The sequence below is a fragment of the Cataglyphis hispanica genome, chromosome 15, assembly GCF_021464435.1.
Source record: "Cataglyphis hispanica isolate Lineage 1 chromosome 15, ULB_Chis1_1.0, whole genome shotgun sequence".
Lineage (NCBI taxonomy): Eukaryota > Metazoa > Arthropoda > Insecta > Hymenoptera > Formicidae > Cataglyphis > Cataglyphis hispanica.
Window position 1 is genome coordinate 4267122 of NC_065968.1, and position 27980 is coordinate 4295101.

At 32.6% G+C, this 27980-nt stretch overlaps 3 protein-coding genes across 7 annotated transcripts; 2 read left to right on the forward strand and 1 right to left on the reverse strand.

The window, feature by feature from the left end:
* Window positions 1-1133: 1133 nt before the first annotated feature.
* On the reverse strand, window positions 1134-17696 carry LOC126854876 (paired amphipathic helix protein Sin3a). 3 transcript variants are annotated; one of them, XM_050601998.1, is made up of 18 exons: window positions 16340-17696; window positions 14170-14450; window positions 13917-14093; window positions 13644-13799; window positions 13056-13387; window positions 12692-12926; window positions 12368-12619; window positions 11581-11979; window positions 11009-11463; window positions 10433-10907; window positions 10099-10345; window positions 9531-9893; window positions 9274-9443; window positions 8999-9193; window positions 8587-8862; window positions 2159-2316; window positions 1947-2082; window positions 1134-1704 (listed from the first exon to the last, which is right to left on the reverse strand). In XM_050601998.1, the coding sequence occupies exons 2-18, from the start codon at window positions 14428-14430 to the stop codon at window positions 1450-1452; spliced, it is 4542 nt and encodes a 1513-aa protein (XP_050457955.1). In that variant the 5' UTR covers window positions 14431-14450; window positions 16340-17696; the 3' UTR covers window positions 1134-1449. The 3 variants fall into 3 exon arrangements, with proteins under 3 accessions (XP_050457955.1, XP_050457956.1, XP_050457954.1); XM_050601999.1 differs by having other exon boundaries at window positions 8656-8862; window positions 11581-11994; XM_050601997.1 differs by having other exon boundaries at window positions 11581-11994.
* Window positions 17697-19428: 1732 nt separating this feature from the next.
* LOC126854889 (mitochondrial tRNA-specific 2-thiouridylase 1) lies at window positions 19429-21899 on the forward strand. Of its 2 annotated transcripts, none has more exons than XM_050602042.1 (7): window positions 19429-19842; window positions 19918-20083; window positions 20258-20340; window positions 20418-20644; window positions 20780-20947; window positions 21036-21260; window positions 21696-21899. In XM_050602042.1, the coding sequence occupies exons 1-7, from the start codon at window positions 19767-19769 to the stop codon at window positions 21843-21845; spliced, it is 1095 nt and encodes a 364-aa protein (XP_050457999.1). In that variant the 5' UTR covers window positions 19429-19766; the 3' UTR covers window positions 21846-21899. The 2 variants fall into 2 exon arrangements, with proteins under 2 accessions (XP_050457999.1, XP_050457998.1); XM_050602041.1 differs by having other exon boundaries at window positions 19430-19842; window positions 20156-20340.
* Window positions 21900-22316: 417 nt separating this feature from the next.
* On the forward strand, window positions 22317-25803 carry LOC126854888 (endoplasmic reticulum resident protein 44). Of its 2 annotated transcripts, XM_050602038.1 has the most exons (7): window positions 22317-22599; window positions 23225-23306; window positions 23420-23575; window positions 23757-24057; window positions 24246-24293; window positions 24668-24963; window positions 25051-25803. In XM_050602038.1, the coding sequence occupies exons 1-7, from the start codon at window positions 22540-22542 to the stop codon at window positions 25395-25397; spliced, it is 1290 nt and encodes a 429-aa protein (XP_050457995.1). In that variant the 5' UTR covers window positions 22317-22539; the 3' UTR covers window positions 25398-25803. The 2 variants fall into 2 exon arrangements, with proteins under 2 accessions (XP_050457995.1, XP_050457996.1); XM_050602039.1 differs by lacking the exon at window positions 24246-24293 and having other exon boundaries at window positions 22321-22599.
* The last annotated feature ends 2177 nt before the right edge of the window (window positions 25804-27980 follow it).

Below are 27980 nucleotides of genomic sequence, written 5' to 3' on the forward strand. Positions count from 1 at the left end.
CCGTTCAAAGCTTGTTTTATTAAAGTAAGAAAAGAAGCACACATGGTGAAGATTACGCGAGTAAGTAATAGCGATTACTTTTTTATATAGCAATGCATCGGCATTTCATCGGTAAATGTAATGTCTCACACAGATATTTGCGGATCACACACGCTAGTTCTTATAATGCTCTTATAACGTGCTGTAAATTATGTGTTGTCGAGAAATCGCACTTTATTGCATTTATGACACTGTGTAGAAAACTGACATAACACAATTAGATGTGTCATATGATCGTGCGTGATAGGTCAATGACACTTTCCAGCCGTAGCCTTCTATGGTACTGGTGATTTTCAGCATACTCGACTCTATCGCACTATCCAGGAACATTACCGTTTCTACATTTTTAATAATTCTACGTTGCGGCCTGGAGGGCGAATTGAAATAAACTCTAAAATTTCTTTTATACATATCAATACATGTTTTATATATACACGTGTGCTTATATGCATGTATATACATATGTGTGCGTGTATATATATATATATATATATATATATATATATGTATATATATATATATATATATATACACGTACAGGCGTATAAATGTATATATGTACATCGTTCAAATATATACGTATAATTATAAACATATTTTATGTATTTATAGATACAAATGTACACACATTTCATCGAAAAACAGGGAGCCAGGAAAAAGTTAGAAAATTTTTTTTACTTTCTTATAAACGTGTGTTATTGTTAATATTTGCGATTTTCCGTCTCGAATGAAATACGTGCACGTTTGTATCTACATATATGTACATACTCACTAAAATATCGAGACGCAAATCAAGTCCATATTGTACATGTATATGTATATAAATATGCAAAATGCATTAATCTTCGAAGTTGCACAACACATCTCCGTATTGATGTCATAAAACAAATGCGGCAAAATAATAAACGTCAATCTTGCGAGCATGTAGAACGCAATTCTAAAAATAATTGCAACAAAAATTATTTAATGCAGTACGAATTTAGTGCGATAGTATCAAATCATCCAGCGTATAAAACCCTCTCTCGCTCTCTTTGTGTAAAAATATATATGTATATATATATATATATATATATATATATATATATATAATATATAATATTATATATAATATATAACATGGAGAGTCACATATTGACCAAGTACACTCTTCAAATCAATATTATTTTAATCGAAGACCAGTTTAAACTTTTTTGAATATCGAGTGCTGTCTGTATAAAATAAAATCATATTTGCTTTCTTGCATAAAAACAAAATCAGGTTTCAAAAATTTCTGTCCCGAGTAAAAATCGTATCCGAATCCGTCGCACATTAGTAGCTGCAAAACAAAAAAAAAGAGCTAATACGAGATTAATTGTGCCAAGTATAGCGATATTGGAAAATTTTTAATAACAAAAGAAATTCTGAATAAGATTAGACGCAAGACTCCGAAGTCAATAAATCAGATTGCAGACGTTCTACTTTGAAACGATTGTATTGCCGATAAGGAGAACGTGTCTGATCATTGTCCGTTACAACTCGTGTCCTATGGGGAATCAAGTTCTCGTATCGTCCCATTAGCCAATCCTGACACAATCTATGTTGAGTGTCCGTGCCATTTTTCGATATCCACGATGCGTGCCAATGGTGGAATTTCGTGTCCATACGCTTCGTTACAGCTGGATGAGACTGTCGAGAGAAAAAAATGTTATAAATAAATTTTTTTAATAAATTTAATCTATATATGACAATATATGACATATGACTATGTGAACGTATTAAAAATAAACCATCACATTGCGTTATATATGAATATTATATATTATATTATATATAACAAATATATATATATATATATATATATATATATATATATATATATATACTTTTAAAAGAGAGATGCAAAAGTATTTCAATAATTGCGAACGTACCATCCTCGCGCGATTAATGGACTTCTGTTTGTAAAGAAACCTGTCCTTATGAACAATGAAAAGCATAGTATAGCTGTTGGGATTAAATCTACATTGCGTCTCATCGGAATTAATAATGTCGGGAGCGTCGACCGATCTGTAACAAATTTATACAATAGAGAAAAAGAAATCTAGTTAATATTTAGGCTAATCCATGTGTCAGGTATACTTACTCTGTGACTCTCTCCGGATGATTGGCGTTAAGCAAAGATTGTTTCTCTTTCGCTAATCTCGCAGCGTGTTTTCGATAAGACTTAATATTACGATAGAGAAAGATGGGCTTACGTCCCGCCGAAGCTCTGCCTAAGGAACTCCAACTATTTCCGTCCATCTATAACAAATCGTGAGACATGATGTTATTTTTAAATAATACTTTAAGCTAAAATTAAATAAATAAAATAAGATATAAAATAAGTCTTTTTAAGATATTATACATCACGATTAAAAAACGCTTTATTTTAATTATTAGAACAATATACATATAAGTAAAATACAAAATTTTCATATAATAAATAAAAATTTATATAAATTTATATTTTTAAAATATTAAATGTTTAAATAATCGCTTATTATTATTTTATTCATATTTTGCAAAGTGTATGTCAATAAACAAAAGACATATTGTTTAATCATTAACAAATGACATAATATTTAATCATCAATAAAAGAATCATCTTTCCATAAAACAGCTGTGAGTGAATAAGAGAGTGAGAAGAAGCAAAAGAAATTATTATTATTCTAGCTTGAAATATTTAAGGAATAAAGAAAGTATATTTCTTGAATCCATTAAAACTGACAATAACAAATTTTTACAGAGAACTGAAAGAAATTGTTTTTGACGCATTTATTCCAAAAACAAGTTTATGGAAATAAAATTTTGTTGCAAGGTAATTTTTACTTACAAAAGTGTATAATTGATTGATATATTCATTTATAAGTGGTAAAAAATTAATTTTTTTTTTTAATTAATCGCTCTATAATTACTTAAACAAAATTTTAATTTGCAGTTTAATTATACTTTGATAGAAAAGAGAAAAGTCGATATAAATATAAAGACAAAAATTATATAAATATAAAAGCGAATCTCGTACATGAAACGATAGTTTGCGCGATTATAAAATTTTTATAACGTATTATTATTACGACCTATAATTTCATCGCGCGAGACGCTTTTACTTAAAAAAATTTTCTCTCGATTCGTATTTAAACCCCTTTTTACATTATATTGTTGCAAACTATAATGAAGAAACGTAAAGTAATATAATATTAAAAAACTATATAACAGAGAAAGTGACAATTTTCTTATCTCTCATTCGTATATTCTTGTCATATACCGGCGTTTGCGATCAGAGTATTGATAACGGATATCGATCGAGTGTCCGTCCGGGGACCTGGGGAAGAAGCGCGTATCAAACTCGATTACGCGAGGATGCGGGAGCGGGATGGACGAGTCGAAATTGCTGCGCATACGCCACTGGAATAAGTGGGAGAGTGCATACGTCGGCGCGGGCAGGTTGCTCCGTTGCTCAAGCAACGAAGCAGCGCCGCCGCCGCCGCCTTTCTCCTCCGCCTCTCTTCGCCCGCTATGTGTTCCCGATCACGTTAAGGCTTGGACGAACGCCATTTTGTACGACGGATTTATTTATCGCGCGGGTGACGTGTAAGAGAGAGAAAGACAGAAATAGAAAAGTGATTCTGTTTCTCGCAATCGACGAGATAAGTTCCCGCACTATATTGTGATCGATGTATCTCGCATTTAGTATTGGATAACGACAGAACGAACGGGTTAACGATCGACATGAACGCTCCGAAAAAAAGAATAAAGGAAAGATGAGGGAGAACGGAAAGCGAGCTTGCGAGAGATTGTGTGTTTACGAACAAAGAAAGGTGCAAGCTTGACGTAAGGCTGCATGTGTCAAGATCTTTCTAACATTCTCACGCGTCTGTTTTTTCTTAGCGCGTAAGTAAATTTTCGTCTCGAGCAATTGCACTATGTATTTTGTTTGAAGAACGAGAATTTTGAGTTTCTCTAATCGTATCTAGCGATATCGGCGATATTTTAAAATTCAAAAGCACATTGGACGATTAATGTAAGCGACGATGTGCGCGCGCGTTTTTGACAAGTGCTGAATAGAATGCGAAGAAATGAAACATTTGCGAAAATATTCGTAAAAGCTTGTATGATTGAAATGGAGCATTAACTGTTAAAAATTAATCTATTACACGAATATCGTGTAATACATAAGCTTCTCGATAATTATTGATAGAAATATGCATAGCGTTTATATAAATTTAAATATCTATAGTTAATTAAAAAAATAAATACATAATGCATACAATTTTCTATCATCTTCTTGTCAGATACTTTTGTATATTTGTAGAAATGAAAATGTTGAGTCTGGGTCATAACAGAAGTTTAGATCGAATTTTTTTTATATCTTGTTTTTATATGAAAATTTATGCTAAGTAAATAATTAGTTCATAACTTAAAATCCAGAATGATAAATCTTATGTAGTCAACAATATTTGTGAACAGACAGAGGTTCACAAAATATTCAAAGAGATTGCAAATAAGAGAGAAAGGGAGATAACTTTTAATACATACTAAAACAAAAAGATGTAACATAATCCTATCCATGATGAACATATAATGATCTTAATTAGAAAATATATTACAAGTGCCAAAGTGCTAAAGTAAATTGTTTTATATTTTTGACTTGTATAATTATTTACAGTAAATATTCAAGTCTTTGTACTATGTTGTTGAATTTATAAAAAGAATATATTATATAAATAAACTGTATGCTATTAAAACATAATGTATATAATTTAGTTAAAAAATATATGCTTATAATTTGTGCAAAGAATACGAGATTATTATTAACAAAGAACAAGTCAAATATATGTTATATGCTGCCTCTAATATAATCGTATTGTACAAATCCTTCTGATGAAAGATATAATACGAAATAAAAGCGGTTGTATGATATTAGAAAAGAAGAAAGATCAATCTGAAAAATAGCCTTTGTTAATCTAGAAACCGATATTAAGAAACGCGAGCGATAAATTATTCTGCGAATCTAGCGCAAGAGTTAAAATAAAAAAAAAGAACCTAAGAATGTGAAACCTTTGGTAAAATGACAAAAATACTGCGGGATATTAATATTTTATACTGTCGCGTTTATCAAACATTCTTACAGAATTGATGCAAAATTACAACTGACTTTCTATATACATCATATAATGGTACAATGCGTATAGTATCTCTGCTTTGCTATCTATATATCATTTATGTACATAGTAAAGTATATTATGTATATATACACGTGTGTCTGATGAAGGACGCAACAGTTAAGCTAAAAAACACACTCAGCTCCACGCCACAGTACAGTCTTGTCGTACCTCTCGTAGACTCGTTAGGTAAAACCAATGCGAGCGTTTGTTTTATACAAGGGCATAGTGCATCGTACTACAGCTGATCCTGTAACATACTTTGGAACCTTAAGATGTGTAGCATGACGCGCTGTGCCCTCGTATGGAGCAAACGCGCATAGATCCTTTCAATATGTCATGTGAGATTTCCTTCTATATAGAAAACACTTTTAAACTATCTGAGGACTAGTTTAAAGAGCCTAAAAAAGGTATACAGTGTGATGTTCGATGTTTCTCTGACAATTACCCTAATTTTTGTACAAGAGATTACACAAGAAAATTTTATGCACATCGCTCTTGCGTTTCTACGCCGTAAATGTCAAACCTCATCACCCATCTTCCAGAATTTGATGAAAAAAAAAAGAAGAGATCAATTAAAATCTTCACATTTGTTTTCTTAGATAGTTCAAGTAAAAAAACGATACAAAGTGTAATTATTAGTATTATTATAACGTCTAATAATGGCGTGGAAGTAATGTGTTCAGGTAAGTCAATGAATGATATATTTATATATATATTCATGTTTCCTTTCCAAAGGCTTCACTATGTACTGCATTTCTGAATACGATAGTAAGAGTTAATTATGAAATTTCGCGATTCACTATCGACCAATCTTAAATTGGTATGTATCAAAATGTATGTACAAATTTGTTAGGTATATTTACATTTTTTTAAATCTATTAATTTATATAGAGACTTTAATATATATATATATATATGTATCTATATTTCCTTATCTAATATAATATCAGATGAAGAGAGAAAATGAAAAGAATTTCTTTTCAAGAATTGACTAATCCAAGTGTTACAATAGAAATTAGAATTCGTACAAAGGATTATTTTCCTCTTTTCAACCACTTACTAAATACAGATGCCTTCTCTTTCAGATGACACGCACATATTAATCTAAATAGTTACATGTTTCAGGAAAAATAAGTTTCTTGTATATATAGACATTGTAAATGTAGATATGCATAAGAATAGATAATTCTGATTAAAAAAAATTAAGATAAATAAATAAGAAATATTTTTCAGAGATACCTTTTCAGAGATACCTTTCCTTGTATTAGATATTTTAGGTACACATAAAATTTCTTTACTATTAAAAATACTACTAATGTTTATCAATTTAATACGCATATCCAAAATTACATTCCGAGTAAATTGTAATAAAAAAAATTATACACAGACGAAATATTTTTCTGTTAGATTAGTTAGAAAATTAACAAAATTATATTGTATTTCTATTTGAATAAACTAGATCACGATTTAGCTTTTGAATCGTTTTATATTGCCACTTTGTCTCACTTTACGAAATATAATTGAATATGTCGATATAAAATCTATATAGTTTTCTTATTTGTATAATTCGAAAATCTCTTCATCAAAGATACATGTAACTGAAATGCATGTGTCCTTATCAATTTATCCAAAACTACTTTTATAAAAATTATGTGGTGAATAGGAAATATATGCATTTCAAGTAAACTTTGTAATTTTGTTAAGTCATAAAGGATGAAATATAAATAAAAAAAAAGAATTGGCTTTTAACAAATAAATGGAGATTAATATCTTCACTCAAATTTTTACTTTAAGTAAAAACATATATAACACATTTTATTACAAGATGTTTCTGTTCTACTATATGTCTATCTATTGTGTATGTAATTAGTTTTAATTTTTCATTCGCAAACTGTAAAAATATTCTTTATACATATATGTATATATGTATATATATATATATATATATATATATATATATATATATGGAGAGAGAGAGAGAGAGAGAGAGAGAAAGAGAGAGAGAAAGATGAAATATTATATCATTACACATTACAAATATACTAAATATGTACAATAAAATTTGTTTTTCATGAAATATGTAACTAGTTGACGATGTACGTTCAATCTAAAGAAGGGCATCTAAATTGTTCATTTAATTGTTATTTTACATTCATTATGGCACTGTTAAAGATGACTGTGAAACGTATGCCAGTTCTCCCTTTCTGTTTTTTATACAATTCTTTATCAATATTTTTTACAATTGGTCATCACTCTATTATCTCACAACGGCTGGTTTCTGATAACATCCATTATTAAATGAATGGATAATGAGCGAAACAAATGCGGTATATATATGGTTTTACATACATGAAATTTTCTTCATTTATTCTGAATCGATTAATCATTAGTCACTACTATGTAGACTTGAACTTTGTTTTTAATGTATTAATAAAGATATATGGAGTTGTTGCGATTTACATGAAAAAAATATTCCCTCCCTCTTCTTTTTTGAAAAAATTTGCAATATATTTCATAAATAGTATACAATTGAAGTCATAAATACATTGCAATTTCAATTACAAATTAAAATTAATTTATGTTTTTCAATATTAAGATTTATCAATAAAGATGTAATATGGAAAAGGATAAATACAAAAAAATCGCGTCTATGACTTAATACATTTAATTTAATTTTTTATACTATATTAACATATAGTATAAAATAAATAAATTATATATGAAACAAAAAAATGATATATCAATATTTACGAGTTTTTCATATTTAGAATTTATGACAAATAATATAGAATTTGAATTTGAAAAGATTTGTATTTAAAAAAGATTAAGAGATACTTTGTAATGAGCCAGAAAATTTCATGTAATTTGTATCACCATAGATGATTACGGCCGAAGAATTTTATAAGTCGCTTATAAATTCCCAATCATTATAAAATATAATAAGCGTATGAACTTCATTCTACTACGCGTATAAAAAGAGTATTTAATTGAATAAAACATTAGATAAATATACAGCAATTTTATAATCAATTAGACGAAATTAATACGATTGTCCTAACCATTCGCGTAAATATAATAATTTAGCAACGTATATGTATCCGTATATTTTTTTACAATTCGCGTGTTCCTATTCCGACGAAAATTTCCACGAAGATCGCTTTCCGCGAAAAAAAAGTGTCGAATAAACTTTTTCACAAATAAATTTTATTTTTAATAGAAAAAAAATTCTCCATCGTACCTTTATTCTTTGGGGATACTCTTGTTGTACGCCAAATAAAAACGACGAAACGTACAACTCTAATCACAGGTCAATTATTACGCGAATGAACGTTGATAATGATTATGAAAAGGTATTTGGATCCTATACCTTCTTGCTAATGTCAGTGTTCTTGCGTTTTCTGCCCCTCCCCCCCCTTGCTGCCTGGTCGCTACTCACAGGATGGATCGGCGGCTCATTCTCTGTTAAGGCAGGAGTGTCTTTTGGGCTAGCCTGACCAGCTGGTGCAGAAAATCTCTCAACGTATGTCGACCATTTTTCAGAAACTGTCACGCCTTCCCTTTCTCTCTCTCTACAGCCACTATCCACCGTTTCGTCGCCCTCTGTATCTAACAACTCCACTGTCATTTTACAGTCTTTCTTGTACTGTAATAAAAAGCAAAGTGTAAGATGAGATTAGAGTCTAATTATATACATATATATATATATATATAAATAATAGTAATTGCTACATCAAAATCACTAAAGTATACACTAAATCAAATATTTTAAAGATACTTACTATATATATTTTGAAACAATTTTCATCGACCATTGTTTTTTCCGCTTTGCGTTGATATGCTAATTCAGCACTTAGCCTCATATATGCCGTGGCGCACAACCCGCCAGCTCCGCTGCTTTCTTTAGGTTGACGTTGCTCTCTTTGGAATAATTCCATGCATTGCTGGCATATGGTGTCTGTGACTAAGTGCTGCAACTATCAGAAAAATATGTAATTTTGAACATTCTTTTTCCTCGCAATATCAAGGAAAAGAAAATATAACGGAATTTACTTACTTGCCTCACAGCGTAAGTTACGATCTTATCAAGAGTAAAGGCAATGTAGGCATGTATACCAAACATTTCTCGTAACGTGTCCTCATACGCTGTGCTTTCCATATTTCCGTCAAGAACATTTTTTACCATGTCCAGAAAGGCGGGATAATAATCCTCAATTTCAATTTCACCTAAGCATAATGATGATGGAAGCGATTAATACAATGATTGATAGTAAAAACAAAAAGGCAATACCGATGTATATAGTATAAACTTACTTTTTGGTTTTAATCTTAAAGCGATCGCTGTACTCTCCTTGCGTTGCTGCTTATATTTTGACTCCTCCTCAGCGAGAACGACTGCTCTGTCGTACATTTTCGTCAATCTCTCGCAGAGTATGTGATGTAACCTCAAAAAGAGGTACCAATTATTACTGGCCATGTAAAGTGTATATGCCTCCTCGGGATCATTCGAGAGAGCATGTATAGGTACTTTGATATCGGCTTCATTTTTGGCGGAGGTGGAAGACGTATTTGGCGATACGGGAGCCTTACTTCTATTAGCTTGCAGGCCACTTAACGACGAAGTAGTCGTCGAGGACTGGGAATTGTTACACGTTGCCACGTTTATATCTTTTTCATCTGTAACAAAAATAAAGTATATATACATACATACATACATACATACATACATACATACATACATACATACATATATATATATATATATATATATATATATATATATATATATATGTATATGTATATATATTTGACATCGATTCCGATGGTCTAAAATAAAAAAAAATTCTTGTTTATGGGAAAGAGATATTATAATGAAATTTACCATCTTCATCCCTTTCATCGTCACTAAGTTCTTGTCGTGTATGGAAAAAGAGATCAGGTATGAAATGTTTCAATAAAAGTTTTATCCGCTGCTTGTCTTCTTTATGAATACCGGTTTGCCGTTTAACATGATGAATTAAAAGATTAGCTGCATCGTCTAATACAGATTTGTCTTTGTATGGTAGAATGAGATGTGGACCACTATTTCCCTGACCATCACCATTACCGTCATCACCTTGTTCGTGTCTCTGTATAAGATATTAACACATTAAGTAATGACAGAATTAAAGAAAGAATTATAGAAATAGATAAAATTAAGATGAAAATATATCAACCTCATCATATATGGTTTCGATTTCGTTGAACAAGCTTTTAGACCTCAATGCTTTTACATCGTTTTGTTTAAAGTTAATTCCCTGGTGATCCAAGGATTTTAAGTAATATTTTTCGTTCTGTTCTCTCCAGATTTTATTGAAACCCTTTTGCGCCTCCCGCCATTCTTCCTCCTTAGCCTTCAACCGACGGAGTACAATAGGCACGGCTATTTGAGGATTCTTTTTGAGTCCTTCTATGATATCGTGAGATTTATCGCCGTATATCCTCTTTATCGCTCGTTGATGAATTGTTGGGGAAGAACCACCAAGACAGTCATCGAGCTTATATTTCTGCGCTTCTTCTTGACTCATTCTATTCATCTTTTTATGAACGCCTTCGAGTACCCTAATTGTCGATGCGTTGGTTTCTATAACAACGTCCAATTCAAAACGTTCATCCTCGCAACGATATATAGATTCCTCGTATTGAGTTTTCCTGGACAAATAAATATATATGAATTTCGTAAATTATAATATCTATATAACTATTGTTGCAAAAATATTTAATTTCTCAAATAAATAAAACTCATCACTTACCTTGATGTTACAAATGTGCTGTCCTCTGACCAAGTTGGAAACGAGACCCATGTATCGTTGAGAACTTCTTTACATAATTGTGTTCTGCCACCGCATTTTGGTTGAATATACGACTTTGGCAATGCACAATATGACGCTCCTAATCGCTTGCATGCTGCATAATCGATTTCTATCGCCAAGTCATTTTGCGGCCGTTCCTGATGGCTCCGTACAACACTGTTTGGGAAAGTCTCCACTCCCATTGCATTACCCGAGTTTGTCGTTATAGTGGCAGACGAATCAGCTGGTAAATAACCAAGGAAATCTTTGAACCAACGTAAGAGTTCTGGGTAACGGCCAAGGAATGGTGTCACCAACAAAACAAGTTCCGATTTCGATACTATTTCTTGATTAAAAAGTACAAGACATCGAAGAAAGTTCTCATAAACGTCTTGTGATCTGAGTGATTTTCGAACCTGAAAGAAATATTATCAATAATTTATTATAAATTTACTTAACAAATCTTACTCGCTTTTAAAAGAAAGCATAGCAGTCAAAATTTAAAAAATATAAATATTTAAAATGTTGTTTACCTTGTCAAAGAACGCATAATCATTCAAAGTACCATATTTGCCAGCTTCCGCTATAGTAACGTCACGCATTGAAGCAACTTTTGGTTTCTTCAAAGGCGGCGGTCCATGTTGTACATGATGAGAATTTCCGGCTGTTGCCGAAGTTGAAAATGATGGACTCCTTTTCAACTGCCCAGTACTATGTCCAAGTTTCTGACCGCTATTGATGTCTCGTACGTTCGATCTATCCCGTTCTCGTTCTCGTTCTCTATGATCTCGATTGTCGCGTTCCAATCCGGCCGTACTGCCGGATTCTCGAAGATCTCTCGAAATAGTTCCAGAATTGTTATAAGGTGTTTTGAGTCCAATTGGTTTTTTAACAATCGCCGTATGATCGTTAATCGATGTTGTTTTGTTAGTCTGAAACATAGCAGACTAATACCAATCAGAATCTACTGTTTTACTTGATAAAAAAACTTCTTAACAATGAAATAGAAAGCAAAATTTACAAAAGCTATGCTGTTTTTTCTTTTCTCTTTTGTACATAATAATTGTTTGCAAAGATTCAAATCAGGAAAAAATATGAGCTTGAAACGAATGAACATAAAATAATAAAGATTACATATATTTTATGAATACTATTTTCCATTTGCTCTTTTATGCTAAAGATATTAAATAATATTTCTATCTTACAATTATTACTTATTTGAAAGTTTACTTGTAATAGATGTTATTCTTTAAACAGATTGCAATTTTCTATCCAAAAATTAAAATTATTAGTTTATCCTATTGTAAATAGATGACTCACCAACGAACTTTGTTGATTAGTAGCATCTGGCAAAAATTGTCCAAACTCAGCAAGTAAATCTTCTTGATTCTCGAATAATTTAGCCACTTGACTGTAAACTTCCGCTTCTGTTAAATGTTTTGCTCCACTTGTAGCGCCAGAACTCGTACCCCCCATATGTCCAGATTCTTTTAAGTTTCTCTGTTCTTTTTGATACGTATGTAATATCTCCAAGAAACGTTTGTATTTATCTGGTTGACCTTGGAAACGATTCTAGAAATAATTTAATATTATGTATATTATTCTTTATTATTCTTTTATGTAAACAATGTTATAATCCCTTACCTTGATTTTATTAACATAATTTATCGCATGGTTGAATTCTACTGGCTGACTTTGCTGTGTTTGCCCACCAGTTGATACACCATCCGCTTGACTTAAAGCTTGACTGACAGCTTGCGCTTGTGCAGTACTAACATGAGAATTATTATACACTGGTACTGGCGGTGGTGAAGGCGCGTGAACAGTTAAACTGTTAGTCGTAATACTGTTTGCTAAAGTATGGTGTATGTTGCCCGACCTAAGAACAATTGCAAACATATATATATATATATTTTTTATAATATCAATTTTCAAAAAATACTCTGGTACATTCTTACATTCATATTATTGCATATAAATAATTACATAGATTTGACAAAATACCTACCCTTGCATTATTTGTAAAACTGGGGGTGCTTTTGCAGGCTGTGTAGGTGGACTAGCCACAGGAGGTGAACCAACATTGACTGTACAATGATGTTGGGATAATGTAGCTGTGTGCGTAGCTGTTGGACTGGGCATACTGACAGACACTTGAAAGGCATATCCTTGTTCATTTGCTTGTACCTCTATTTTATAGCCTGGTGGGAGAAATGTGTTGAAACCAACAATAAGCTCGGGATGTCCTTTGAACAGATGACTCACTCGGGTTATAACGCCCGGAGTATCTATACTTTGAGATTTAAATTCCTTCATGATATCCAAGAAATCATTGTACACCTATAAATAAAAATAATCATGTTACATTAAGTATTTTTTTTTATTTAAGCATGATTCATGTAACACTTCTTTTAGCAACTAGCATGTTTATTTAAAGGTATTCTAAAAAGCTAGCGGCTGTAGAAAAATTAAATCCAATGAGAATTAAATAAAAGTATGGTAATGAAAAAAGCATACTAGTTTACTAGCATTTTCTTTTTTACTAAGGTATCTACTAAGGTATTATACATATAAAAATTAAATTTTTATTATTTACCTGTGGTTGATCACTGAATTTATATTTGACTTGATCTAGGTAAGATAGCGCATCTTCCACTTTTAATCTTTGGAACTGGGATCCTCCTCCTCCTCCTCCTCCTTGGTTGGAGCCAGGTGGAGTGGAAGCCAGTGGTGTTACATTACCAGTATGCACCTGTATATATAATTACAGTTATTTATTTTCCTTACAATTTTTTTATAATAACCTAATGCTTAATAAAAATAATTACCTTTTCCTATTTATTTTAAGAAAAACTTGGAAAACACAAACCTTATGCCTTATTGTCGATTGCTGTTGCGTATGTACTTGATTTTGCGATCCTGATGCAGGTTGTTGGGAAGCCATGGTATGACTATTGCCACTACCTAATCCGCTATTCAAACCACCACTATTTATGTTGCTACTGCTACATGTAGAACTAAGTCCTCCCGCAGAACCACTAGCCTGCTATAAATATGACATTTGTTTAATATTTATTGCAATGCTTTATCTATTATTGTTATACACACACATAGTGACTTACTTTGATAGGAGATGGTGCTGCCGTTGGCACAACAATTGCACCGGTATATTGCTGCTGAGCTTGGGCAGTACCAAATTGTATACTTCCTGGCATTTCTTTTGAAGCAACAGATCGAACTGCTTGACCAGGTACAACAACACCTATCCCACTGCTTGTATGATATTCTAAGCTACCTCCACCACCTAAGCCGCTTCCCGCACTCACCGTTGAGTGCCTTGCTGGTGGTGATGCTACGTCGTCTAGTCCACGAATACGTTTCATTGCAAATCACATTGGAAGTGCTGAAAATAAAGACAATTCTAACAAATCTATCCTCTATTTCCTGCATCTAATATGTTAAATTACATTATTATTAAATATTAAGACATATATTTTTAATGAAAAATATGTTTAGACATTATTTTAGAGTTTGGTTGATGTATGTGATAGTAAATTTTCTGTTTAAGTTATTTATAAATATAAAAATGGAAAATTGCAAAATGATATATGAATTAATGGAAACAATATGTATGTAACACTGCAAATATATTGTTTTATCTCATAAAAAGAATTAAACATAACTTTTATTGCAAAAATAGTATCATATATCAATATTATTCTTTTCTATATTTCTATATTTCTATTATTCTATTCTATATTTTATTTGACACATGATACATGCTTATGTTTTCATGTTTGAGTTATATTTATCAATTTTAATGAGATCTTCGAACGCTTGAGCTAATAATTTTGTGACACACATGTTATTCTTTTATTTTATGTATAACATGTCTTAAACATTTATTAATAAAAATTTAAATCTACATTTTCTATATCTTATAAGTTATATTTATTTATAAACCTGAATAAATCTGAATGAAAAATAATAATCACAATATTTAGATATCTTTGTACTAATAATTTTGAGCAGATTATTGTTTACAGATAGAAATCACACATGTTGCTTATAATTTCCAAAACACATACTTGAAAAATATATATGTCACATGTGTTTTAAATATATTTTATATATCCAATATATTTCATAATTATGACATTAAGACATTTGGCACTTGAGAAGCAATCCTTTTATTCTATTTATATATTTCCAAGTAAATTTGTAAATTTTCAAGTGAAATTTGTGCGCGATTTTTTTTTTAAATAATATTCTGTGTAAATCTTATGAGATATAAATAAAAGAAAGTAATATGTGAAAATTATATAAAGTTAAATTATGTAGAAAGTCTCAAAGATTTTAACGTTTTTCATGAGCGAAAAACTCTTGCTCTTTTTTTTTTGACCAGCGATTTCATTGTTTAATCATCTAATTGTTAATCTGTAAGAAATACCGAGATTGTAGACTTTCCACATAACCTAACTCAACTTGACATAGTTAAGAACTTTATTCCTCTACTTTATCTTCTTCATTTTTATCCTATAACATTTATATAGAATATTTCTCAATTATCCACAAACTTATTCACTTAAAAACATATATAAGTATAAACAAAGAGAATTTGGATGGCACCATATGATTGAATCATTTTTTCAAGTGTCATGATTATGAAACATTGAATATAAAAGATATTATATATATATATATATATATATATATATATATATATATATATATATATATGTACATACACACACATGTGGCTTATTTTTATTAGCATATTTTTAAAATTATAAAATTTTAATATATTCATATATATAATAAATTTTTTTATCAGTGCACGATAATCTGGCCCAAATTAATGCTAGTAATTCAAAGACATCTAGGTATCTCGGTTAACTATTTTACGCCTCTTAGGCTCATTGACAATTCAAAATAAATATGATTCATAGAAAATGTCGAAAGGTATTGTCATCGTGGCAAAGAGAGAGATCGTTAAACAGCGATACATCTCGCGTGTTCGAAAACGAAAGCGAAAATTGATCGCGTTAAAAGCGGAGAACAAACGAGACGCGCGAGCCACTCGAGAGAGGCGCGTTGTAAAAATAAATTATAAACTCGCGTTAGAGCTCTACGAGAGAGAGACACGATCGACCCCCAGCTGCAAGAGTTCTCGACCTTGCGCGCATACGTGGAAAAAAAATTGGCGTCGAACAAATCCATTCCGGACATTGTGGCCGCGTGCGGAATATCTCTCGTCTCTCTCTCTCTCTCTTTCTCTTTCTCCGTTCGTACCAATTTCCATCTGAGAAAACGTCCTGCGTCCCTATCTCCTACGTAGTTTTGTCGCACAAGCGCGACGACGGACACGACGAGGTAGCGGAGATGGTGTGGCGTCGAGATACGTCCCTTGCCGCGAGTGTAGTACACTGGCGTCGCCGAGCCAAGAGAGCCGAGCTCTCCTCTCTATTCAGCTCCCCCGAAACTTTCGATCGCGTCGGCGGCGGCGGCCGGGTTGCTTGGAGATTCCTGCTGCGTATGCACGCGCGAAACTTGCGCCGGTACAGTCAATCACAACCCGCACTTCTTCTTCTTCTTTTTCTTTTTTTTCTCCTCCTCCTCCTCCTCCTCCACCGTCACCGTCCCCCGGAATCGCGGAAAATTCGGTAAACGCGCGAGTATATAAACGAAAGCGAGGATTTTTAGTCGTCGGTGGCGCGCGGGCGCGCGCGTTTTTCCCAAACACACTAGCCGGCCCCCTGTACGTTACGCAATATTCTACGTAAATACATAACGCATTCCCCGCGCGCGAGCGGGCTCCGCGACAAGTAATGTAACGTTCGCGCCGCGCCGTGCCGCGTGCGGTCACTCGGTCCGCCACCGCTAAAAGGAGCCTCCTCACTCGCGGGCTCTCCTCCTCGCGCACCCTCCTCGCGGTTAGCCGTATCACCAGTAGTTTCCTTCCCTCGCAGTCGAGCCTCTGTCGACGGCGATATAATCGACCCTTACACCACAAAAGCTCTCCTTCTCTATCTATCTCGTCGCCTCTCTCCGTCTCTCACGCGCACACACACGTATACACGACGCACATACACCGTCTCCGCCTCTCTCTCTCTCTGTTCCTCTTCCGTTCGCGCGTTCGCGCTCCCTCTGTTTCACGCACTGTCTCGCTCTCACTGTCTCTTTTTCTCTCTCTTACTTTCTCGTTCTCTTTCTCCACATACAACACTCGGATCCTCCTCCTTCTCCTCCTCCTCCACCTCCTTCACCCCTTGGCGCAATTTTTATACGTGTTCCGCGCCTCTTCGTCTTTTTCTCTCTTCCTCGTCTTTTCACCAACCAAAAAAAAAATCAACGAAGCCTTAACGGGGGCCGGTCGGTCCGGTCGTCCGTAGATAGGTACGTAGGTACGGAATTCACTGTGTGCTCCCGCTACCGCGGTTATGCGCGCGCGGGAGATCACTTCTCAGCAGAATCGGCGGAATCTCGTCGTGTGGGTAAACAAACGCGGGATAATGGGCATCTTTGGCGCGAGCACGGAGCACGCATCGCACCGGGTGTCTCACCTCTCTCACTCTCTCTCTCTCGTCCAATTTCCTCACCGCACTTTTTTTCTCCGCTCGCGAGTCGACGCGTAAATATCGCGAAATCGCCGAACCGCGCATCCGCACACTCCCTCACAACGGTATAAGGCAAACTATTGGATTTCGCGTGATGGCAAACAAGGAACCGCGACTAGTCTCGCGTAGCGAGACGATACACAGGACGACGACGACGACGACGACGACTACGACGACGGACAGTGGACGGCGGCGAGCGAACACGACGCGGGGTGGGGGTAGATGCTGCGCAGGAGCGTATTGGCGCGAGCGGCACGGCGTCTCTGTTACCAACCACTTGGGCGCTGCTGCCGGCTCTTAGCGCCTCCCATCACACGACGGCGTCGTCATCCGTTGTAGTTGTGGAGATTGTGGCGCGACGAGCGACGCGCGTATGTACGTTGTGTACGTTTGTACGTGTGCGTGTATGTGTGACTACACGCGAGGAGGCCCGGGAGAAGGCTCCCGCTCCCGTCGCCAGAAGCGGCATCGAGCGTCGATTCGAGTAAACCGTCCGTGTCTAAAGGACATGGATTAAAAACGCGGAGACGCGCGCGCGCGCGCGCGCGTTATATATAAGGGCCACGCGAGTCTGCCCAATCCCAGGACTACGATCTTGAAATCGTGAAATGAGTCAAGTTTGAGTCACGACTTCCTAGATCTTTCGATTATCCAAAGCACGCGCGATTTTTCATTAACTCGTTCGTCGCGCGGAATCCTTTGAAGATAGTAGAGAGACGGAATAATGTTGCTTGACTAGATCGCGGCGAGATATATATGTACCATTCGCATCCGTGAGTATCGTACGACTATTGGTTCTTTTTAAATGCACGTCATCGTCATGGGCAATATCTTTAATCGGATGAATAAAAATTTGCGTTGCAAAGTGATATGTCAAAATACTCTGTCGTTACTCTTGAGCTAGTCACGAGTTTTAGCATTCGACTTCTGTCTCTCGTCGTGCGTCTCTTACTCCGAACCTATTGTTGATTATTATCGAATTAATTCGTTTCCGCGACAACGGGCGCCTGAAATATACGGCGGATACGTACAGCCCTGAAACCGCCATTGTTGCGTCAAGCCGCCAAGAGGCGCGCGCAGCTCGTCGAGTATATACATGTATATACTACGTGCATTCTCCCCCGCGCGTCTGGCCGACGTCTCGGAGCCAACAGCTGTTCCAAGAGACGAGCGAACCCCCCATCGCAATCTGGGTCACGGGTACTGCGCAAAATGGCCCACCGATGCGACAGGATCGCGCCGTTTGTCGGGCGAAGTGTCGCCGACTTAGCGATTTTGGACGCGCGCCGCGGCACGCGAGACGTCGCCGAGTCTCGTCGCACACGCCGAAATTCGCCATAGCGAGTGCACTACGCGCCGCAACTGTTCCACGCCTATCTGTCAATGAGCTTGACTGGTCACCGACCGGAGAGAGCCACGCGTGGATTGGCCGGCGGACGTCGCGCGCGCGCGAGTCTCGATTTTATGATGATACGGGCGGCTTCTCGTGTCACGCGCGCGCGAAAGATGAAGAGAAAGAAGAGAGAGAGAGAGAGAAAGAGAGACATACGGCGACATTATCTTCCGATCTTATCACGACGTATTATAATGTTTTCCAAATGAAAATTGATATGAAATAAGATATTTAACGTTCCTATTTTTTTTTTATACATATACATATATATATATATATATATATATATATATATATATGTATTATATACATATATATATATATATATATATATATATATATATATATGGTCATACTTTACCATGTGACGTATAACGTATGCACAAGTCGACCTCTGCGAACGATCCGCATGGCGTGGTCCGTTTGCAAGTAACCAAAGCATTCTCATTTTTGGATAAAATTTAACAAATCACAAGTTATTTATTTGGTCGAGAATGCTAATAAATATCAACGTATTTCTATCCAAATTTTCGAATTGTATCATTCCTTGCATATACGGAAATAAAGTTTGGAAAAGCTTTATATGGAATAGAGAATAAAATAATCAATTTATCAAAAAGGCGCAAATATCTTTAAAAAATTGAAAATCAATACAATAAAAGTTGCATAATAATATGCAATACGAATCGCGACAAATTATTCCATAAAAATGATCAAAAATGTTGCGGTGGGCATATCAGGTGGCGTTGATAGCGCCGTAACGGCTCTTCTACTTAAAAATAAAGGTAAAAAATTAAAATATATAAAATTTTTTTTCTTTTATTTAGTTAAAACTTGCTAAAAATATATATCTTTTTAAGGATTTAATGTCACTGGAATATTTATGAAGAATTGGGACATTAGAGATGAAACAGGAAAGTGTGCAGTTGAAAAAGATTACGAGGATGCTCGATGGATTTGCAATAAACTAAAGATTCCTTTAATACAGGTTGATTTTGTAAAAGAATATTGGAACGAAGTCTTTAGGTATTTATCTTTTTTTTTTTTTTACAATGACTAATATAGATAACAATCTTTATTTGTCTCTTATTTTTCCAGCGATCTTATAGAAAAATATCAGACCGGATATACTCCAAATCCAGATATTTTGTGTAACAAGAATATAAAGTTTAATAAATTTTTTGATGTTGCACTTAATAGATTTCAAGCAGATGCAATTGCGACAGGTCATTATGCAAATACAAGCTTTGGACCTTATTTGGAAAACTATAAAGAAGACACTAGCAAGTATCCACTACATTAAAAAACATTTTTTTCTAGTAATCCAATATTTCCTAATACAATTGTAATAATTCTATAGATGTACACTTATTACAAGCACACGACAGTAGTAAAGATCAAACATTTTTTTTAAATCAAATATCGCAACAAACCTTAAGACGTTGCATGTTTCCCCTTGGAAATTACCTAAAAAATCATGTAAAGACGATAGCTAAAGAAGCAGGCTTGCACAAGATAGCACAGAAAAAGGAAAGCATGGGTATCTGCTTTGTGGGCAAACGTGAGTTTCAAGATTTTATTTCAGAGGTAAAAGAGGATATGTTTGTCATCATGCAATATATATATATATATATATATATATATATATATATATATATATATATATATATTGTATATCAACTTTAGTAAGATTTACTAATAATAATTTTGTAATGACTACAGTATATAGATGACAAACCTGGTGAATATATAGACCTAGATAGTGGACTATTGATAGGCAAACACAATGGTATTCATAAATTGACAATAGGACAAAGATGTAGAATTGGTGGTGGCAGTAAAGCTTATTATGTGTTTAATAAAGATCAGAAGACAAATACCATTTTAGCGGTATGCAATATACTAAATGAAAAAAATCAAGATTTCATTGCAGATAAATTAAAATTTCTTAATGATATGGATAATCTCTACAATACAGGTGGACAGTACAATTCATCCAGCATTGTATTCTGACTTTCTGATAACACAAGACATTCACTGGATCAGCGAAGAGCCACGCGAATTAAGATGCAGCGGTGTATTGGATTGTAACTTTCGCTTTCAGCATAGGAATCCATTAATTACTTGCAATGTGTACAAAATATCCGATAATCGTTTATTTATCCGTCTTAGCGTACCTTTACGAGCGATTACCAAAGGGCAGGTAATTTATAGCACAATGATGTGCAGTTAATTTCTTCTATTCTATAAGATAAATCAAAAACAATTTTTCTATTTTAAGAAATTCTTTGTCTTTAGTTTTCTATTCTAATGGTACATATACAAAATACATGCGCTTACGTAATGATGTGATTATATATGTAAAAGTGAATAGTAAAAAAGTAACACAAGAAAAAAATTTTAGTTTAAAAAGAAACACCTTATTTAGAATAGAGAAATTGATTGTATTTCTTTATCCTCTCTTTCTACTTTTTTTTTCTCAAATTATCATGAAAAGATAATTATATTTATTAACATGTTTGATTTGAAGAAATTAGAATATAATATACCGTTATATGCTTTGGCTATTACTGAATGAATTATACATGTAAGTTTATTATGATAGATCAATATATAAATCAATTTATATGAATTTCAGTATGCTGTTTTATATTCTGGAGAAGAATGTTTGGGTGGCTCAATGATATCATATTCAGGACCATCTTATTTCGCGCTTAATCGGCAAAATTCTATAAGCGAAACTCGTTTCCATAATTTGATAGCATTAACTTCAAATGTACAAATGTAAATATTTATAAATTTCAAAAGAAATAAAACCTGTTTTTCAAAAATCATTTAAAAAGATTTCCTTATATTGATAACACAAATGCAATATTGTTATCGCTCATTTGAATATATTAACTATTACTTATTTCAGCAAAGCATTTTCTAAATTAAAAGATTTTAAACATATATATTTATCTGCATCAAATATAATCCGTTTTGTATATAATATATTACATTATCGAATAATTTAATATATTACATTATCGAATAATACATGTCGTGCATGTATAAAAAACCAATTAAAACATAAATATCTCATGTACGAGTAAACATGCAAGCGAGCTCAACAAGTCATAATTAATTGGATACAGGTGTGAAAGGAGAGCAATATAGATAAAGATATATTTTGAAATAATGTTAAGTGATAAGAGAAAACTATTCAAGTCGAAAAACGGTAGCGGGCACATGTGCACACACACGCACGCATCCGTGATGGATTCCACGAGTGTGCGTAAAATCAGGTTTGACATTTCGAAAACGTCAGCGGCGCGGGGCGATTATAATCGATTGTTTCGAGAATACTCCGACACTCGATTCTCCGATATGCCGCTAAGCGCTAAGCTAAGCTTGTAGCACATAGTTGACACATAGGCAGCCGCTTACTGATGGTGTTTCAAACGCTCGTCGCTTAGCCGTCGTTTTCGCGAGATCACAGAATGCTGACCCGCTGTGATATTTTTCATTTCAAAGTACTTATACTTTATGCTTGTCTCCTGGTAAGTAACATGTTATACAATTGCCACGTCATTTCGAGCATTTTATGAATCGTGTGTGGTATATGTGTGAAAATTTTACAGTGTTTTCTCTTGACACGTATCAATCGTAACTCACGATCCTACTTGTCTTTCGATTCCCATTATTATTTGTCTAAATGACTCGTTCCATTATCGACATTTCTCTCTCAACATTTTCACGTTGCATAACCTATATTATAATTATAACTTTTCATTTGACTATCAAGATATAAGATAGCGCTGATAAAAATATCATTCCTCTTGTTTAATTAATTGTGAAATACTAAACCAATTCCTGTATTTATATGAACGGTTGATAAAATATTGTCTCACAATATTTCAATGTTTATTCTCATTTATGCGATTGTCTATTGCTAGAATGTTTACTATTCATTAGTTAATCACTTATGTCTAACAGTACATAGATTAGCTTAACGATTTAGGATAAAGGTCATATGTCATATAAAAGGAATTTATCATATGTATTACTATCCAATATATAATATACAATATATGAGAGATTTCCTTCTAAAATCAATATACACTTGATATATTAATTTGATTTTATAACAAAGCAAACAAATAATATATATTTCTATACTTCTAGATACATTTGCCAAATAATATAGCAGAAGAAGTAATAGAAGGAGCAGTTCCACTCACTCATAAGAATATTGATATAACATTAGGTAAAGAATTATACATACACATATATATAATGTGTAACAAATGTCAAATAATGCTACTAAACCTAGTCAAAACATTGCATCTATTTTTTTTTAACTATATGAATTTTTTTCAGCTGAGAATGAACTTGTATTTATAAATTTCTATGCACAATGGTGTCGCTTCAGCAACTTACTAGCTCCAATTTTTGATAAAGCTGCAGATAAAATTAGGGAAGAATTTCCAGAACCAGGGAGAGTAGTAATGGCTAAAGTGGATTGTGACCAAGAAAGTATGTTCAAAGTATTTTGAGAAAAAATATGACAATTTGTATAATTATGGATAAACAAGATCTAAATATTATCTGTACATTAAATAAAGCTTATAATAATAATTAAGTTTTATTATCTCATGTCTTCTCGGATATTTTTTTTTAATTAGTTGAAATATTGTAAGATTATATCACATTTCAGCATCTGTGGCATCTAGGTTTCACATAAGTAAATATCCAACATTAAAAGTAATAAGAAATGGACAACCAACCAAGAGAGAGTACAGGGGTCAGCGATCAACTGAAGCATTCCAAGAATTTATCAGGAAGCAGCTAGAAGATCCTATTAGAGAATTTTTTGATTTAAAAGAACTTAATGAACTTGATGATAAAAAACGTATGATTATTGGATATTTTGACAGAAAAGATACACCAGAATATGAATTATTCAGGAAAGTTGCCACTAATTTGAAGGATGATTGCCAGTTCCATGTTGGCTTTGGGTAAGATATATATTTATTAATATAGAGCTTTCATATAAGTTTATGTAATATGTTATTTATTTAATCATATAAATTGTTATTAATGATGCAAATATTTGTACTTGAAATTAATATAATTGTAAAAATTCCTCTTATAAAGTAGTGTGAAAATATATGATAATAATTATAATATACTCCCATTTAACAAGCACATGCTCCAATCAAAGTTGTGAAATTGGACAGCACTTTCATTTGCTGTAAGTAAAGTGGTACATATGAGCTTATGGATTTTTGCTGTGTTAAAAGTATTTATGAAATTTTTTAATATATATTTTGTTTTTTCTAAAATATTTATTATATTTTGTACAATTCTTTTTATATTATTATTATGTACAATTCTTTTTATATTATATTAAAATGTTTGATACATTAAATTTTATAAAAAAAATTAATTTGATGATTTTTTAATAATCTTTAATTTCAAGAATTACTTTATTCAATTTGCTTAATTTAATGCTATGCAAATTGAATAATTAAATTATATTTTTTTCAAATATTTCATGTTGTGCGAGTGACATAATAGATATTGTCGTAAAATAAAAATCTATTGATTTTAATGTAATGTATTTAGGAATGCAAGTAAGGCTCTGCATCCTCCAGGAGAGCCAATTATTGTCTTCCGATCCGATAAAGCCCTATCCAATGATGAAGATGAAACTTATAAAGGAAGTTTGCGCATTTATGATGAATTAAATGTATGGGCACAGGAAAAATGTGTGCCGCTTGTAAGAGAAATAACATTCGAAAATGCAGAAGAACTAACGGAAGAAGGGCTACCATTCCTTATACTGTTCCATGCTCCCGATGACGTAGAAAATGTCAAGCTGTACAAAGATATTGTAACTAGAACATTAATAAGCGAAAAACGTACGTTATATCATACTTTCCCTCCTCTTATTTATGTTATTATTATACTTACAAAATTTTTTTAATTAAATTCTTTGTTTTTTTCAGAGAATGTCAATTTCTTAACCGCTGATGGCCTGAAATTTGCACATCCGCTACATCATTTAGGAAAAAGCACAGCAGATCTGCCACTGATTGCAATAGATAGCTTTAGACACATGTACCTGTTCAAAGATTTCAATGACATTTTTGTAGAAGGAAAACTTAAAGCTTTTCTCGATGACTTGTATTCTGGCAAACTTCATCGTGAATTTCATTATGGTCCTGACACCAGTAATGATATACCACAAATTACTGGAAAACAAGTGAAAACGCCCACAACACCACCAGAGTCTGCATTCAAGAAACTGGCACCAAGCAAAAATAGATATACAATAGTTAAGGATGAACTATAATGAGATCAAAGTGTAGTGTGGTGCAGTGAGATTTTCGTAATTTATATACAGTTACTAATAAATTGGAAAAAGTGAGTCGCGCAGCAATTTTCTAACATTCAACATAGATATGTTTCGTAATATATTTGTAACATGTCTTCTAAAACATCGATGAATCCGTTTTTTCTTCTTTGTGACTTATCCTTTCCATATTTTTTTATGGGATGGATTTCACGTTATGATTTACTCAATTGTTATTTAATAAGACAACATTATTTGAATTGTTTGTTAACTGTATATGTAATTTTCATTCTAAGAAGTATGAAACAGCACATATAAAAAAAATCCTCATACATTGGTGGAATTTATTATTAGCAAAAAACAAATGACAAAGAATAAAATATTCTTTTTCTTTTATGATAAGATATTTTAATTCTTTTGAATGCGTGAATTGCCGAAAGTAGTTTTTTTTTTTGATGACAGTAAAATGTCAATTTTTACATCTACCAGTGTCAATAATTATCAATAAATGTATCAGATTTTTGTATGTATTTTATTATTATGAAGTAACCATGTAATTTAATGTCATTATTGTTGATTTATACAATTTCGACATAAATCCGAGATGTTTTTGTATGTAGAAAGGTTTAATTTACTCTGTATCCCTTCTATTAAGCAGCTCTTACACAATCAATATTATTGATGCAATATATATATATATATATATATATATATATATATATATATATATATATATATATGTAATAATATAGATAGTGTAAGAACTACTTTATCTTAGAACTTAGCACAATATTATTAAGATAATATGCAATTATATATATAATATATATATTTGATAGTAACTTGAGGCATAAATGTGTTCGAGAAAGTATACATGATAGTATATATATGTATGTGTGCGCATTATTATTTTAATTGTTTTTGGATGAAGTATACAAGAGAGAAAGAGAAAGTATTTTATCTATCATATGATCGAAATAGATATTTGAAAAAGCAAAATCTGAACATGCCCTCGTAAGATACTTCTAGAATGCATTATTTGTATGAACGATGATATTGTTTTGCCTGTTAATAAAGGATTTCTAAGCCATAAAAAAATTTTGTATTCATTCACATACTGATAAAAACATAGAGAGAGAGAGGTAGAGGAGGGGAAAGAGAGAGAGAGAGATTCTGTTCTTGATCTTTTCTTCTATCAGATCTCAAACTCTTGACTCGAAATTTTTTTAAATGTGTGACGATATTGTTTGTGTTGCTCATCGTATCCGTCTATTAGTGGAAAATGAAATTGAGAAGGAATCGATATCAGATATGCTTGGATATCGTTCCTGGAGAACTAAGAATTCATATAAATAATACCGATAAACCATTTACATTTAATTATGTTTCTCCTTCTGTTGTTGGACAAAAGAATTTTTATAATATGGCTTAAACGATTGATAGATAATACTTTTCAGGATAAATAATTTCTATATCTTCCTATAATTTAAAAACATATTTATAATAAAATATATTTTATAATATAAAAATAAATAATTTTTTTATCAGGCTATAATACAATATTAAATAACAATATTAGCATATGGACAAATTGGGTATGATTGGAATGATAAGACTCATTATTCTTGGGCATCACCTAATATAGGAACGATAGAGAAAAGGGTGTACCAAGAGTGTAGTATTATATAATAACTCTAGTCTTCCTTTGATTTTAATTCTTTCAAATATGTCATGGATAATTCTTGGTATTAAATCTCTTATCAAGACAAAGGAAAAAAAAGAATCAATTCGCAATAAAATATTTATCTTTTATATTTATTATCTCAACTGCCCGAACTCGTTTCTTATTGTATCTACTAGCGTCTAGCCTCGAGCACGAGTTTCGAGCTTTACAGTCGATCGTCGATCTAACCTTATTAATATGTCTATGAGTGTGTGTAAACATTTTTTTTGTTTTTTACGAATGAATTTATTACATCGTAGTTGCTTGTGAAAAAAATAAGTTAATCTCTTCAATGAATATTTAACAAATAGTAAGAAATAATAATGGGACGAAAATATAGCGCTAAATGTTTGCCCCTTTTTGCACGCCGAAAATCAAGAAAAAAATACTTTGTAAAAAGGTCTGTTTAATTTAAACAGAATTATTTTGCAATGCAATAATAAATTACAATGATGAGTTATATATATAAAAAACTAATAACTTGTATCAGTCTGAACATTTTTATTTAATTTTTAAAAAAAACAAGGGAATATTTACTTTCTCTTTTATTTTCACAATAATTTAAGTTAAAAAATAAAAATACATTAAATTTAAAGTAATCATGAAAAATTAATATACATAATTTTTAATTTTTAGAAATAAAAAATTGAAATAGGATTGTTGATTTTAATTCTTTTGAAGCTATGTAAAATTAAGAAAAAATATAAAATGCAGCATACATTTGTTTTTATTAGCAATATCTAAAAATCTGTTCATTTTTAATGTTTTTTTATTTTTTCTTGCAGATGGAAGGAAAGAGAAATGCAAAAGCTTTTGCTAAATAAAACACAAGAAAATGCCGATAATGCTGAGAAAATAAC